Raw genomic sequence first — 13,087 nt, 5'->3', positions numbered from 1 at the left:
GCCGCAGCATGGTACAGGTACAGTATATAGCTGTAGGTCTGTGTGCGTGTCTATGGATTAGCGAAGGCTTGCGGTAGTTTGAGAGACGGGAGGGGGGTGGGGGTTCTCTCCAGGCATGTGCTTGCAGTGTAACCTGAGAGTTCTCTTTGTCTGCCCTGTGCAGTTCTGGCTGGGATCCACAACAATCGACCAACAATGCCCTCTACCACTTTCCTCCTTATCCTACTGTTTGAGCAAAGCATCCAACACAAATATTAATGACTAAATGGATGCACTTTATGTAATGGAAAACTGTAGTATAGATGCAGTTATAAAATGGAATCAGTTTTAACTTTTCAGTTTTGTTAATAGTCATTCTATTCCTTTACAGTGCACAGTGTAGGTGTTGTTAAAGCGACACCATGTGACTAAAAATGTCTATGATTAGCCACTGGCTGGTAAATATTCAGATTTAACTCACCAGTGATTGTGTAGTATAGTGGAAAAGAAGTTCGGCAGTGAGATCCTTTTACTTCGTGTTGAGAGTAAAAGATTGGTTTCACTCGTTCCGTCACCATGTAATGTGTGTCCAAAGACAAGATCCACACAGTCCATTTGTCACTGAATACCATTTGTCACTTTTGAAACATTTTTTATTCTTTACAGTCAGTTGTTGATCAAAAATGACAAAAAGATACCCAGTAATCACGCATAGCACGGATAAGGTAAAACCTTTCAACTCCTCTCTTGTTAACATGCGCTCTTTTACAGACGCTCTTTACAGAAATGACCATTTTCTTAAAGAGACAGTCCCGTTTTTAGCACGTGTTGAACAAATCAATGCAAACACTTGTAAATTCTACAAATTATGCATGTAAACAATAAACGTAATAAAATATAATATATTCAAAATAATAGCATATTTATTGATGGAATACTGTTCATTTAAAAAAAGCTAAAATGTGACCAAAAAGATGAAAAACTAATAAAATATAATTAGTATAATTAATATTTTCTTAATGTACCTAGTTAGAAGGCTATATAAATGAAATATACTATAACATATTACATATTAAGTACAGCATTAATTAGGCAATACAAAAAGTTGCTTTAGAATGATATATGTCATTTATATTCCACATCTTTAAACAAGCCTACCATTGGCCTACAGTTCACAGAAATCCATTTGCAATTTTGCGTTGTGTCATAAACAGAGTTTTTAGGACGCTGTATCAAGTTAAATATAGTTTGAAACGTAGAAAAACCCATGTCGAGACCCCTGCATTCGGAATTTGCTCCACCCAGCTGTGTTTGAATGCAGGAATGCTCTTTCATCTTGAGCTGTCTGCTTTGGTTTGTTGTCTGCTGCACGCTGCCTGTAAAGCTGGAGTTGCTCTTACTGCCCTCTGCTTACTGAGAATCGTAAAAACACAGAGGTGGTACTAACGTAATTTTCTTTACTGCATTATTTTTTATATAATTTATCGCACTGTTTTAACATGTTAAGTCAACAGCCCTGGTATTTACACTACTCTGTGGTGCTCTGGTGCTCTGTTAGTTTAAGCATCCCAACTAGCCCGACATAGCAACACTGGTTCAACCAATCCTGTGAGTTTGTATCGGGACTATCTGATTATCCGACCAACGGTTGACAGGGGAGTGTTCGGGAAACCTGTTTCAAAGCAGTCATTACGTTTGCAATTCCATTTGTGTCACTAAAATTGCACAAAACTTTCACACTTTTATTGTAAACTGCTCTTTTGTTGTCAGTAAAAGTAACAGTAATGACTTAAGCACATCCCCTCTACCAGCTGCTCATTTGCTAAGAAACACCTGACATATTTTTCACTTTCTCTCTTTCTTAGACTCACCCAAATCACTCACCCAAATCTTCTCTCTCCCTCTTTCTTGTTCACTGCTTCTCCCCAGCCCCCACCACAACCAACTTCTCGTCTCCTCTCCCTCCCAGCTATTGCCCTTGTTTGTCTTTCTCTTTCCCCCTGGGCTCAGAGTTTCCTGTAGGGCTGGGCAGCCTCATCTCAGCCGTTTCTTCCAGAATGCTCAGAATGAGAGGCCCTCTCTCTTGCTTTCTTTTTCACTCCTTCCACCTCTCCAGTACAACTTCTCAAATCTTTGCACTTTCTTTGTACACCATCTTATACTGTATATGACCAGTAGTCTTGGTCAGGAGTAATTGGACAATAACTTCAGTAAAGCTAAATAAACAGCATTGTATTATTTGTTCAACCTAAAATCACATCAAACTGGATTTCAAAAGGACTTTGAGGCTTTTTCTTTGGCTATGTGATAAAATGATTTCTAATAATTTGCAGTCTGACCGGATTGCCCCTTAATGTGATAATACATTTACAGTTATAGCAATATAAAGTTCATTATAAGGTTTAGAGATTAAATACATTGTATTTTAAACCAAATAAAACTGAAAACTTAAAATTCGAACTAAAGCCAATAGTGCCAAAGAAAAGTTAATTGCACTTTTTTTCAACCACTATTCATTTTCTGATGAAGAAAACTGAGTTGAAACTCTGAACTTATAAGAAAGTTCAGAGTTTCTGAACTAAAAAAAGTATTTTTTTTATAACAGCGATTTTTAACAACATTAATTGACCCTTCGCTAAGCCCCACCTTAAAGTGCTTCTGACTAATCCTGACTTAGCAACTTTTGCCCTGCCGCCATTACTCTGACACGTGTTTGCTGTTTTCCAGTGACAGTCTATGGAAGTAATGTGTGTTTGAGTACTTTTAAGCGGGATTTTATTAAAAAAAAAAAAAAAAAAAAAAAACTTTTTTGCCGGGTGACTTGTAATAGTGACACGAGTTACCCAGAGAGGATGCACACAGTGTTTTTCTTCTTTTTTTAAATAATCTTTAAAACAAATCTGGAGAAGAGCATATTATAGATTAAAATGTGTCAGCCCTCATTCCCAAATGAACATATACTGTAACATTTGCAAAAACTGAATGTTTAATTCATTTATCTGTTGATTCAAGTCATATTAAAAGCGATAGTAAATAAACAGTTAACAGCATCAAAATGAGTGTGTTATGAGACGTTATAAACAGCTCTGTTCATTTAGATGTGTAATCGCTATTAAATGTCATCACATTACTGAGTAATGTAACAATTTCTTTTATAAAAAACTTCAGATAAATATGCATTATAATGTCACTCTTCATACCAGCCCACGTAAAAATATTATCCCCTCCATTTATAAGAATATTTTTCCAAAAACCGTGTCCTTCATGGCAGTCTTCCATTCATTCCAATGGGGAGTTCTGCAGAGCTTGTCAGAGCGAGCAACCGTAACCAAGGTGGGTGGAGCTTAGCGAAGGGTCAGTTTTCAGTGTACTTGACATCAATAGCATTCATCTTTTTCAAACCATTCCTTACTTTTATCAACCCCAAAAGGAAGTGAGAGAGGCGAGGAAGGGGAACCATCACGCCTAGTTGCTGGAAACACTACAGTCGTTCAACGAAAAAGAGCTTTGTTTGAAAACCAAACCTCTGTTGACTTTGCCTCAAGTTTGTGTCGCTCCAGTCCCAAATTCCACCAAAATGTCCTCTGAAATGAATGCAAGGGCTACCAACTGTTTGGCAGTAACAAGCTGATATGAGATTTATTTCAAAAGATAAATCCACTATTCACTTATGTACTAAAACCATCAAAAACACATGGAATGAGAGCAAATTCCATAAAAGAATGAGCACCCCTCAGGCTTTGCACCAAGATGTTAAAAATATTCAAAATGTTTCATTTTCAATTGAAATGTATGATTTACACAATCAAGATGCTGCAAAGGCCTATCCAAAAACATTTCAAGTGTATTTCGCATTCATTTCAGCACGATCTGCCAGCAGTACATTTCTAACCTCTTTGTGAAGGGTCAAACAAGGACGCTCCAAGTCTGAATCTTTCTCTCCCTCCCTCTCTCTCTCTCTATCTCTCTCTCTCTCTCTCTCTCTCTATATATATATATATATATATCTCTTTCTCCCACGCGCTCCTCCTGTTTTTCAATACTTGGTCTTACGATACACCCTGAGTCACTTTCCCACTGATGATTTTGAACCTGACCTTAATTGCCTCCACCATACTGAATCTCTAGATTGTTTCCATAAGAAGAAGGAATAGCTAAGGGACACTCACGGTTGACATAGTTTGACCAAGTCTTGGTCTGTGGTTCCTGGATGGAGACCACGGATGTACAGGTTGGTTTTGCTCAGCTGGTCCCCAACGCTGCTGCTTCCATTACTGCTGGTGGTGGTGTTAGGACTGGGCGGTGCCATCTGCTGGGTGGAGGATGCATACGTCTGCTGTGAAAACAGAGATAAGACATGATACAATAGAAGCGATTAGATACCAGTTCAAAAGATTGCAATTCAGAACAGTTTTTCTTTAATCTTCCAAAAGGAAATGACCATATTATCATTTCCTCATGGCTTTGGCAGGATTAGTTCACACAAAAATGAAAATTCTGTTATCATTTACTCATTCTCATGTTCCATTTCAAACCAGTTTGACTGTTTTTCTTGTATGGAGCACTAAATGAGAAATTTTAATAATTGTACAAGTAATTTTTTACTAAAAGGGGACTGAGTCTTTCAAGCTTCATAGGAGGATGCAAATGCACCATAAAAGTATCAGAAATCCTTTCTGAAGCCATATGATAGCTTTGAGTATGTAACAAATGTAAGAAATGTGTAAGATTTTTAAGAAAATCTTACAATATTTTTAAGAAAATTTAAGAAACTGATAAATACTGTGACAGGATTATTAAGTCAGTGAGAACTCAAAAACTGGATCGGTCCAGTGAATGGTTTTGTGAACTGGATCAACAGATTTATGGAAAAGATCTGACTCGAAAGGACAATTACTTCATGAATCAGACATCACTACTTCTCTCATGAACACACCAAAGGAGCTAGGGTGGGTTTCAATGAAAAAAACAACTAAAATTTCTACTAATTGTGTGACTAGAAAACTTGGAATACTTTTGTGATTTTATGGTGTCATTGCATCATCTTTGAATCTTGAAAGCTCCAGTGCATAATTCAGACATTTCAAGTTTCCACAGAAGAAATAGTTATACAGGTTGGGAACAATGACAGAATTTTCTTTCTTTTTTTTTTTCCTTTCTTTTTTTTTTCAAGAAATAGCCACAGGAAGGAGTGAATCTGTTTCATGTTGTGCTCACCATCAGTGACTCAGTTCTATGAAGTCCACAAATGAACACCACAATGAACAGCAAAACATTGCAAGCTTAAAGTGCTGCAGTAGATTAAGAGAGACTACAACAGACTTCACCTTAAAATGTGATATATAAGATGCAAAGAGATCCTGCATAAGAAATAGCCTCCAAATATTCTTGTGTCCAAATTCTGGGGCTTTTCCTCTCTTGAGAGGTTCTGTTAGTTTTCTAATTAACTCCTCATCAGTCCGAGGGGCAGGCAAGGATGAAGTATTTCATTAGTCAAGCCTGTGCAATCAAATCTCAGACAGCGAACAATGAGCCAGTTTAATACATGCCACAGGTTCACTGGTTTGGCTGAGATTGTTGCAAAGAAGGGATAGGGGCACATCATGTCATCAATTGTTAGCACAAATGTTATGTCATGTAAAACAAATGGTTTTGCTTGCATTGGACATCAAGTGGCGACACAACACAGTACCAAAATAGATTATCATACAAATATAAACAAAAACCTCCTTACAAACAAACATAATTTGTCCTTTAAATTGCCATGAACAGCAAAGGCCTTTCAAATCTTTAAAAGCTGAAAAGAAAAATGGGCAGTTTTGTTAAGGCATAACAAACAGCAGATGTGATTTACCAGCCTAAAATATGGAATACACACTCAGCTAAATATTGTATTAGTGTTAGCTATATTATCAAGAGACAAATGAATTTGCGCCAACGTACTGTAGAATTTGATTGGACGCACAGGCTTGGATGTAAACAACAAAAAAGTTTTTGGTAAGTTCTCCTTCCTTTCAGAAGTTGATAAGTCTATGTTCATGTATTTAGCAGTGTATTCCCCTGCCATCTGCAACCCGACAAACCCTACAGACCTGGGCCCCTTTTTTTGGTCAGGGCCCACCAGTTATGAACTACTGATATAAATTTATTTTCTCCTCTGCTCTCCTCTTGAGCCGGTTGAACTTGGTTATAGAAGGCTGTCTAATTGAGATCTGAGCTTGTTAGCGTTTAGCGCTAATCCCTCTCATGTGCTGGGTGCAGTCAGTGCGCACTGAATCTGTCTTATTAAGAGTGCTCTACTCCGCTAACTCTGCCTCTGCATGGGAAAACAGATGACCGAACCACTGCCCCCCACCTAAGCCCATCTGCCCTGCAACCATGTTCAAGGTTGAGCAGAGCTGCACACTGAACAACACCAGTCACAAACATTACATGCTAAAAATAAAAATAAAAACCTAATGGCATTAATGGAGATGGATGTGTTGTTGCAATCACCTCCTTTAATTTTCAAATAGTTATCAAAAGGTTATACAAGTCTTTTCATTCATCATTCCATGAATTCCTTAATTAATAAATTGTTTTTCGCATTTAGATGCTATTTTTTATTATATTATACATAGATTATAGATAATATGCTTTGAACACATATTGGGCAAATATTGTATTTTATTTGTTGTTGTTGTTTTGCCTTAAATGTTATTGCACTTGTACAATGGTAATGCATTGATTTTGTTTTTTTCATTTTCCACCTGAATATGTAATTTAATATGGCCAATGTTAAATATCATGTTCATGCTCAGATTTATTTTTAGTGAGAAGGTAACTAGCAAGCTATCATTTAGAAGATGCTTATATCCATAGCAATTTACCATAAACTTATGACCTAAAGATATTTCCTATACCCTATAGCCCTGGGTATTGAAACAGATTTCCTGATTCAATTAGATTCAAATCACAAGCTCTCGATTCAATTTCGATTAGACTATATTTGATATCGATTCATATGGGTATATTTCAGTCAAAATGTCCCTTTTGCTTACATATCAAAGAAATTCTCTCCCAGCTAATGCTGTTAATTATACAGGGGACCTTCTAACTAGGTACAGTATGAAAATAATAATTTTACTAACTGACCCTCCGCTAAGCTCCACCCCCCTTGGTTACGGTTGCTCGCTCTGACAAGCTCTGCAGAACTCCCCATTGGAATGAATGGAAGACTGCCATGAAGGACACGGTTTTTGGAAAAATATTCTTATAAATGGAGGGGATAATATTTTTACGTGGGCTGGTATGAAGAGTGACATTATAATGCATATTTGTCTGAAGTTTTTTGTAAAAGAAATGGTTAAATTACACAGTATTTTGATGAAAAACTGTGGAGACTGTGAATCAGAATCAAGGCAAACGATTATTACAGTCACTCAAAAAGAGAAAATCTTCATTTAATAGTGATTACACATCTAAATGAACAGAGCTGTTTATAACGTCTCATAACACACTCATTTTGATGCTGTGAACTGTTTATTTACTATTGCTTTTACTATGACTTGAATCAACAGATAAATGAATTAAACATTCAGTTATTAGCTTTAATTTTCCTTAGAGTAAATGTAGGTGTCATTGCAAATGTTACAGTATATGTTCATTTGGGAACGAGGGCTGACACAGTTTAATCCATAATATGCTCTTCTCCAGATTCTTTTTAAAGATTATTTTAAAAAAAGAAAGAAAAACACTGCGTGCATCCTCTCTAGGTAACTCGTGTCACTATTACAAATTACCCGGCAACAACGTGTTTTATATATTTTTTTTATTTTTTATTATTATTTTGATAAAATCCCACTTAAAAGTACTCAAACACATGATTAGAATTAAATGTTTGTTTGTTTTTTGTTTTTGATCAACAACTGACTAGAGAACAGAAAGTGTATTAAAAGAGACATTATTCTATGACAAATGGGTTGCATGGATCTCGTCCTTGGACACAAATTACATGCAACAACTTTTACTCTCAACACGCAGTGAAAGAATCTCACAGCTAAATACTCCACCACTAAACAACACAATCACTGGTGAGTGAAATATGAACATTTACCAGCCAGTTATATACACATTTCAAATTTGGTTGCAAATGCAAGTGATTTCCTCTTATTGTAGTAGAGGATTGTGCATACAGTAAAAGATCGATCTTGGGATTTAAGAATCGATATCGAGATAGTTCAAATGAAGATTGCAATGAATTGGAAAATCAATATTTTTACTCACCCCTAATTCCCTATACCTAACCCTCACAGAATTTTTTTTGCATTTTCATATTTTCATTCAACTTTTTTGTATATTAAGCCAATTTCCTCAGAGTGAGCTATGCATTTCAGGGTTAAAAGGGCTAATTTTAACCAAATGTATGTGCATTATATTCCTCTCATGACTTCTCATTAATTCTATACAAACACCTCCCATTCAGTCACATATGTTAAACCTGCAGCTTTAATTCTTGTTCATGCAATGCATGTCCACATGCACTGACAGAGACTCATGCATCATAGCCATCCTCACATGTTCCATCTGGTGCAACTACTCAGATTTTTACTTCAGGTTGTGCTCAATGTTCCTGAATGCAGAACAAATCCCTGTCAACAACTAATCAATACCAGCAAACCTGCCCTTTAATAAAATCAGGGAGTTTACCCTTATTTGCACTTCAGGACGGTACTGCAGTGGAATAGGCTATAGACGGCCTCTTCATTTCCATAGATGTGCACATTGTGGTAATGAGAGCATGACGGGGTTTGCACCTCTCTTAATTACTCCAATGCAGTGGCACTAGGGCACACTCTGGGAAAGGCCAGGAGCTGGAGCTTGCAGAAATAGAGGTCACAGGAGGCAGTAAGCAGCTCTGGAGGGTAAGCAGGGGATCTAGATCTAAAGGGATGGTACCAGGTGTGACTGTGACTGGCAATAAATGATCTGTCTATCACACTGCATAGGTTACAGTATTCTAATGCCTAATTTGGGTTTTGCAGTGGAATATTTTACAACCCACCACCAGTGTGCCTGAAAATAATGTAAAGCATTTGATACTGGGGCTGGACAATATACCAAATGTTCTTTATATATTTGCGGTGATTTTGTTGACAATAGAAAATTAAGCAACATCGTGATTTGTGAGTATTGCAATGATTTGAATGCACTTTATTTGATTAAGTTTCCAAAACACATTAGACTACTGTAGTTTTGTGATGCTTCCTTGTCTTGTTGCTCACGAGTATGAGAGCGTAAAGATTTAAAGGGGTCATGAAAAGAGGAATACATTTTTCCTTGATCTTTTGACAATTAAGAGGTCATTATAAATAACATACCGTTAGTTTCAAAACTGAAAACTTCCCCCTAAACAGAAAAAGAGCAATTATTTAAACCAGGCTCAAGAAACGTCTCGTTTGGAATTTGTGCATCTTGTGATGTCACAAGGACCAAATACATCTGCATATGGCTGCCTCTTCAGCAAGACATCAATGCCTATTTTTCCATCACTGCACCCTTGGCCCTGCCCACTGGTGCTCAATCAGTCACAGGTGAAGAGGAGAGAAGGCCTGTCATGAGAGATTCATCTACACCAAAGGAGACTTACACAGGACACCTGGATTTAAATGTTTTTCTACACTAGATGAACATCTTTGACCGTTATCATGCATTTCGCACTACTTTTAAAAGACGCAATGTCAAGTTAGAACTCTAAAAAGGAGACCCCCATTATGTTTCATTCAGCTGCGCTGTTTCTTGCTGTTTTGAAGGCGTCCTGGTTGCGAGGCGCAGTCCGAAAATGTGAGCAAGAGCGATCCGCGACTGCTACCAGGTCCTTGAATAACGTGTAAAGTGCGAGTAAGCACAGCCGGTGGACTTTCTCGTGCCCCCCTAGGGTAAGATTCCCTACACAGACTGCGTAATATGTGTATAGGGAGCGGCGGTACTGCCCGTGAGTAAACAGTTTCATTAATGAATGTTTCAAATGTCTTGACTGTTTGAGAGTTGCTGTACTTGAGTGAACATTTTGATACACTCAGATGAAATATATAACATATAAGCATACGTTATATGTTAACCCTGAAATGTAGTTTTATAAATTATAACGTAAAGTTTGTTCATTTTCTTTCGATTGAGTTTCAAATTTGGCTGTATTTTTTGTGAATCAGTCAAGCTGTTTCTGTGAATCGACTCTGATTTGACTATTCGTATGCGTCATCACTCAGTATATATATATATATATATATATAGCCTAATATAGCTATTAAATACCTATGTATTTAAATTGAGGCATATAAATAAAAAAGGATTAAATATAATTATTTTCTTTTTTCACTTAGTGAAAACAGTGTAGAAAACATGCCTTGATTATTTTTTTTACCTAGATTTAACTACTTTAAAATGTTTGAATCTACTTGGCAACAATGGCTGTTTGGTTAATATTATGGTTCCTCTGATTACAAAACAGCCTTTTAAGCAATTTTAGAGTAAATATTGAGAGATACAGCATATAAAGGATATCATTAACAGGCTGACAAAAGTATTTTTCTATATCGGCCAATCCAATTTGATATGCGTTTTTTGTTTGAAATGAGGCATGACATGATACAATGGCAGTCTATTGACTGCACTTTAACTTTTTGAGGGGTAATGAATAAGACAGTGAAAGGGATAAATGTATGCTTAAAATAGCTCAAATACAAAGCCCTTAGCAGTATTATGTTACTCCTAATGTCTCAGAGAATGCACAACTCTCATAATTTCCCCAGAGAAGTGGATAGAGCCAGTTCTAAATCACATATACTGTATGGTGATTCTTGTAAAATATGCAGTTTTTCACCCAAACATGGTTCATTGGATTAAGGTGGGGAGAGAACATCCGAAAAAAAAATCCCTTCGTTTCTCACAGTCCTCCACCCTTTTTTCAAGTTATACTCACAAATCAGGATTATATCTTGTCAGACATTTCACAACCTCTCTGTCTGTATTCCTTTTGGCTTATCAAAAATGCCTGAATATAAATTTTTGGTAGAAAGAAATTGAAAATTACTTTGCCAGAGCCAGTAACCTAGGATCCATGTCTGAGATGAGAATTCCAAGAATTCCAGGTCATTTATCTGGGCAATCTGCATCCCTGTTAAGTAAGCGGGAAGGAGAGATCTGATTCTCCAAAAGTCTGCTTGGTTTTTAAAACTGTGGCTTTCAGCAGTGATAAACTGATCCATTTCGAGAAGGAGAATTCTGAGTAACCGTGTTCTACATTGCGTGAACACACATTTCTATGGCTGCACCAAGAAAACCCACTCTGTCCTCATGAATCTACAACATACACATTAAATATTTTCATAAAGTCTGTGTGTTAAAAATGTCTACAAATTAAACAATATTTTAAAAGTTATTATTTTAGTAGTATCACTACTGCTCAAACTTAGTGATTTCAACACTTAGCCTATCAATAATACCTCAAATTGTGCTTGTTGAGCAGAGGTGTGCTACAACTCTTTAAGCAATCAGACTTTTTAGGCAACCAGTTCCATGTTTTTTTAAGTGAAATTAAAAGATATAAGACTCTGCTCTGTGTTGTGCTTGTCTTTATTCTGGCATAACATTGTCGACAAGGATGGAGTTTTCGCCTCCGTGGTCAGCTTGTATTATTCCTCACTAGACTGTGTTGTTTGAAAGTGAAATGTGAGTGATGCACAGAAAAAAGCCCACTGCTTTGCCTTTGTACTGAAGGGCAAAGAATCTCTGGAACACTCTAATGAGCACCTAAATATTCATAGTGTGTAAAATTACGTGCAACATTTTGCCACCCCACAGAGTGTCATTCTCCACCAGATTTTACTCCACCACAGCTGACAGCAGTTGTGCGAGTCAGTGCAGCAGTGCTAAGCAGACCTTCAGGGCTTAGCTAGGCTATCTAAGTTTGAAGCACTTAAGGAGGAAATTAGAGACCATTGGTTGAACACTCTCACAATCCAGAAATTCTGGAAACATTAATAATGTCCCCTGGTGACTCTTACTCAGGCTCTAGAAATAGGGTTTCAATTTGGGTTTTCTGCAGAGTTAAGGCTTATTCACACTGAAAGTGAATATTTTCCTCAAATGCAAGTGAAATTTGTATTATTAAATGGGTTGTGTTTTGGATTAAAGAGGGTGACATCTCTACTGTGCAGATGAGTTATCTCGCTTTTAAGCATGTGAATGACCGGAATTCTTGTAGTAGAAACATGTAACTACATGTTTTCCAAATCAACCAGTCAGTTAGCTGATTTTGGATTGATCCCGATTGGATGCGTTTAGGGGGCGTTTACAAAAAACACGTTCTTGCGTTCCACAGCAGCTAGATGGAGTGCAACCGAATGGAACAGTGTGCAGGGGACTCAAGATATGTTTTTTTTATCCCCTTTTCTCCCCAATTTGGAATGCCCAATTCCCACTACTTAGTAGGTCCTCATGTTGGTGCGATTACTCACCTCAATACGGGTGGCGGAGGACAAGTCTCAGTTGCCTCCGCTTCTGAGACAGTCAATCCACGCATCTTATCACGTGGCTCATTGTGCATGACACCGCGGAGACCCCCAGCATGTAGAGGCTCATGCTACTCTCTGTGATCCACGCACAACTTACCATGCGCCCCATTGAGAGCGAGAACCACTAATCACGACCACAAGGAGGTTACCCCATGTGACTCTACCCTCGCTAGCAACTGGGCCAATTTGGTGCTTAGGAGACCTGGCTGGAGTCACTCAGTACACCCTGGATTCGAATTCACGACTCCAGGAGTGGTAGTCAGCATCTATACTCGCTGAGCTACCCAGGCCCCCCAAGATACGTTTTTAAAAGTTAAACTATTTGTAATTTGGCACTGTGTCTTCTTTTAGTTTGAAAGCTCAGCTTTCAGTTTCCTAACATCATAGTTCTCGGAAATATGCTGCAAAAGAGAGTGTTTTTGAATTTTCTGTGGAGGAAGTGTGGATGAGAGGTCAATCATTTCACTTCATTCGAAATCAATCCATTTTTAAAAGAAAACATATTAGTGTGTATTCTGTCAAATATCCTCAAAGTGGGCCCTAATGGGTCTTAT

The 13,087-nt window shown here is 37.5% G+C and overlaps 2 protein-coding genes across 2 annotated transcripts in view; both read right to left on the bottom strand.

The window, feature by feature from the left end:
* LOC127419518 (formin-like protein 3) overlaps positions 1–13,087 on the bottom strand; it is a 489,255-nt gene that overhangs the window by 191,648 nt on the left and 284,520 nt on the right. The gene's annotated exons all lie outside the window — the stretch shown is intronic.
* The window catches only part of LOC127419521 (RNA-binding motif, single-stranded-interacting protein 2-like), a 43,783-nt gene that overhangs the window by 23,932 nt on the left and 6,764 nt on the right, over positions 1–13,087 (bottom strand). Inside the window, exon 2 of the mRNA XM_051660983.1 lies at positions 4,149–4,315. Within this exon, the coding sequence (XP_051516943.1) occupies positions 4,149–4,315 (167 nt within the window). The remainder of the gene's footprint in view (positions 1–4,148; positions 4,316–13,087) is intronic.

This window comes from Myxocyprinus asiaticus, chromosome 28 (genome assembly GCF_019703515.2).
Source record: "Myxocyprinus asiaticus isolate MX2 ecotype Aquarium Trade chromosome 28, UBuf_Myxa_2, whole genome shotgun sequence".
NCBI classification, from domain to species: Eukaryota; Metazoa; Chordata; class Actinopteri; order Cypriniformes; family Catostomidae; genus Myxocyprinus; species Myxocyprinus asiaticus.
Note: the sequence above shows the minus strand (reverse complement) of the source record. Positions and strands in the feature narration are given on the sequence as shown.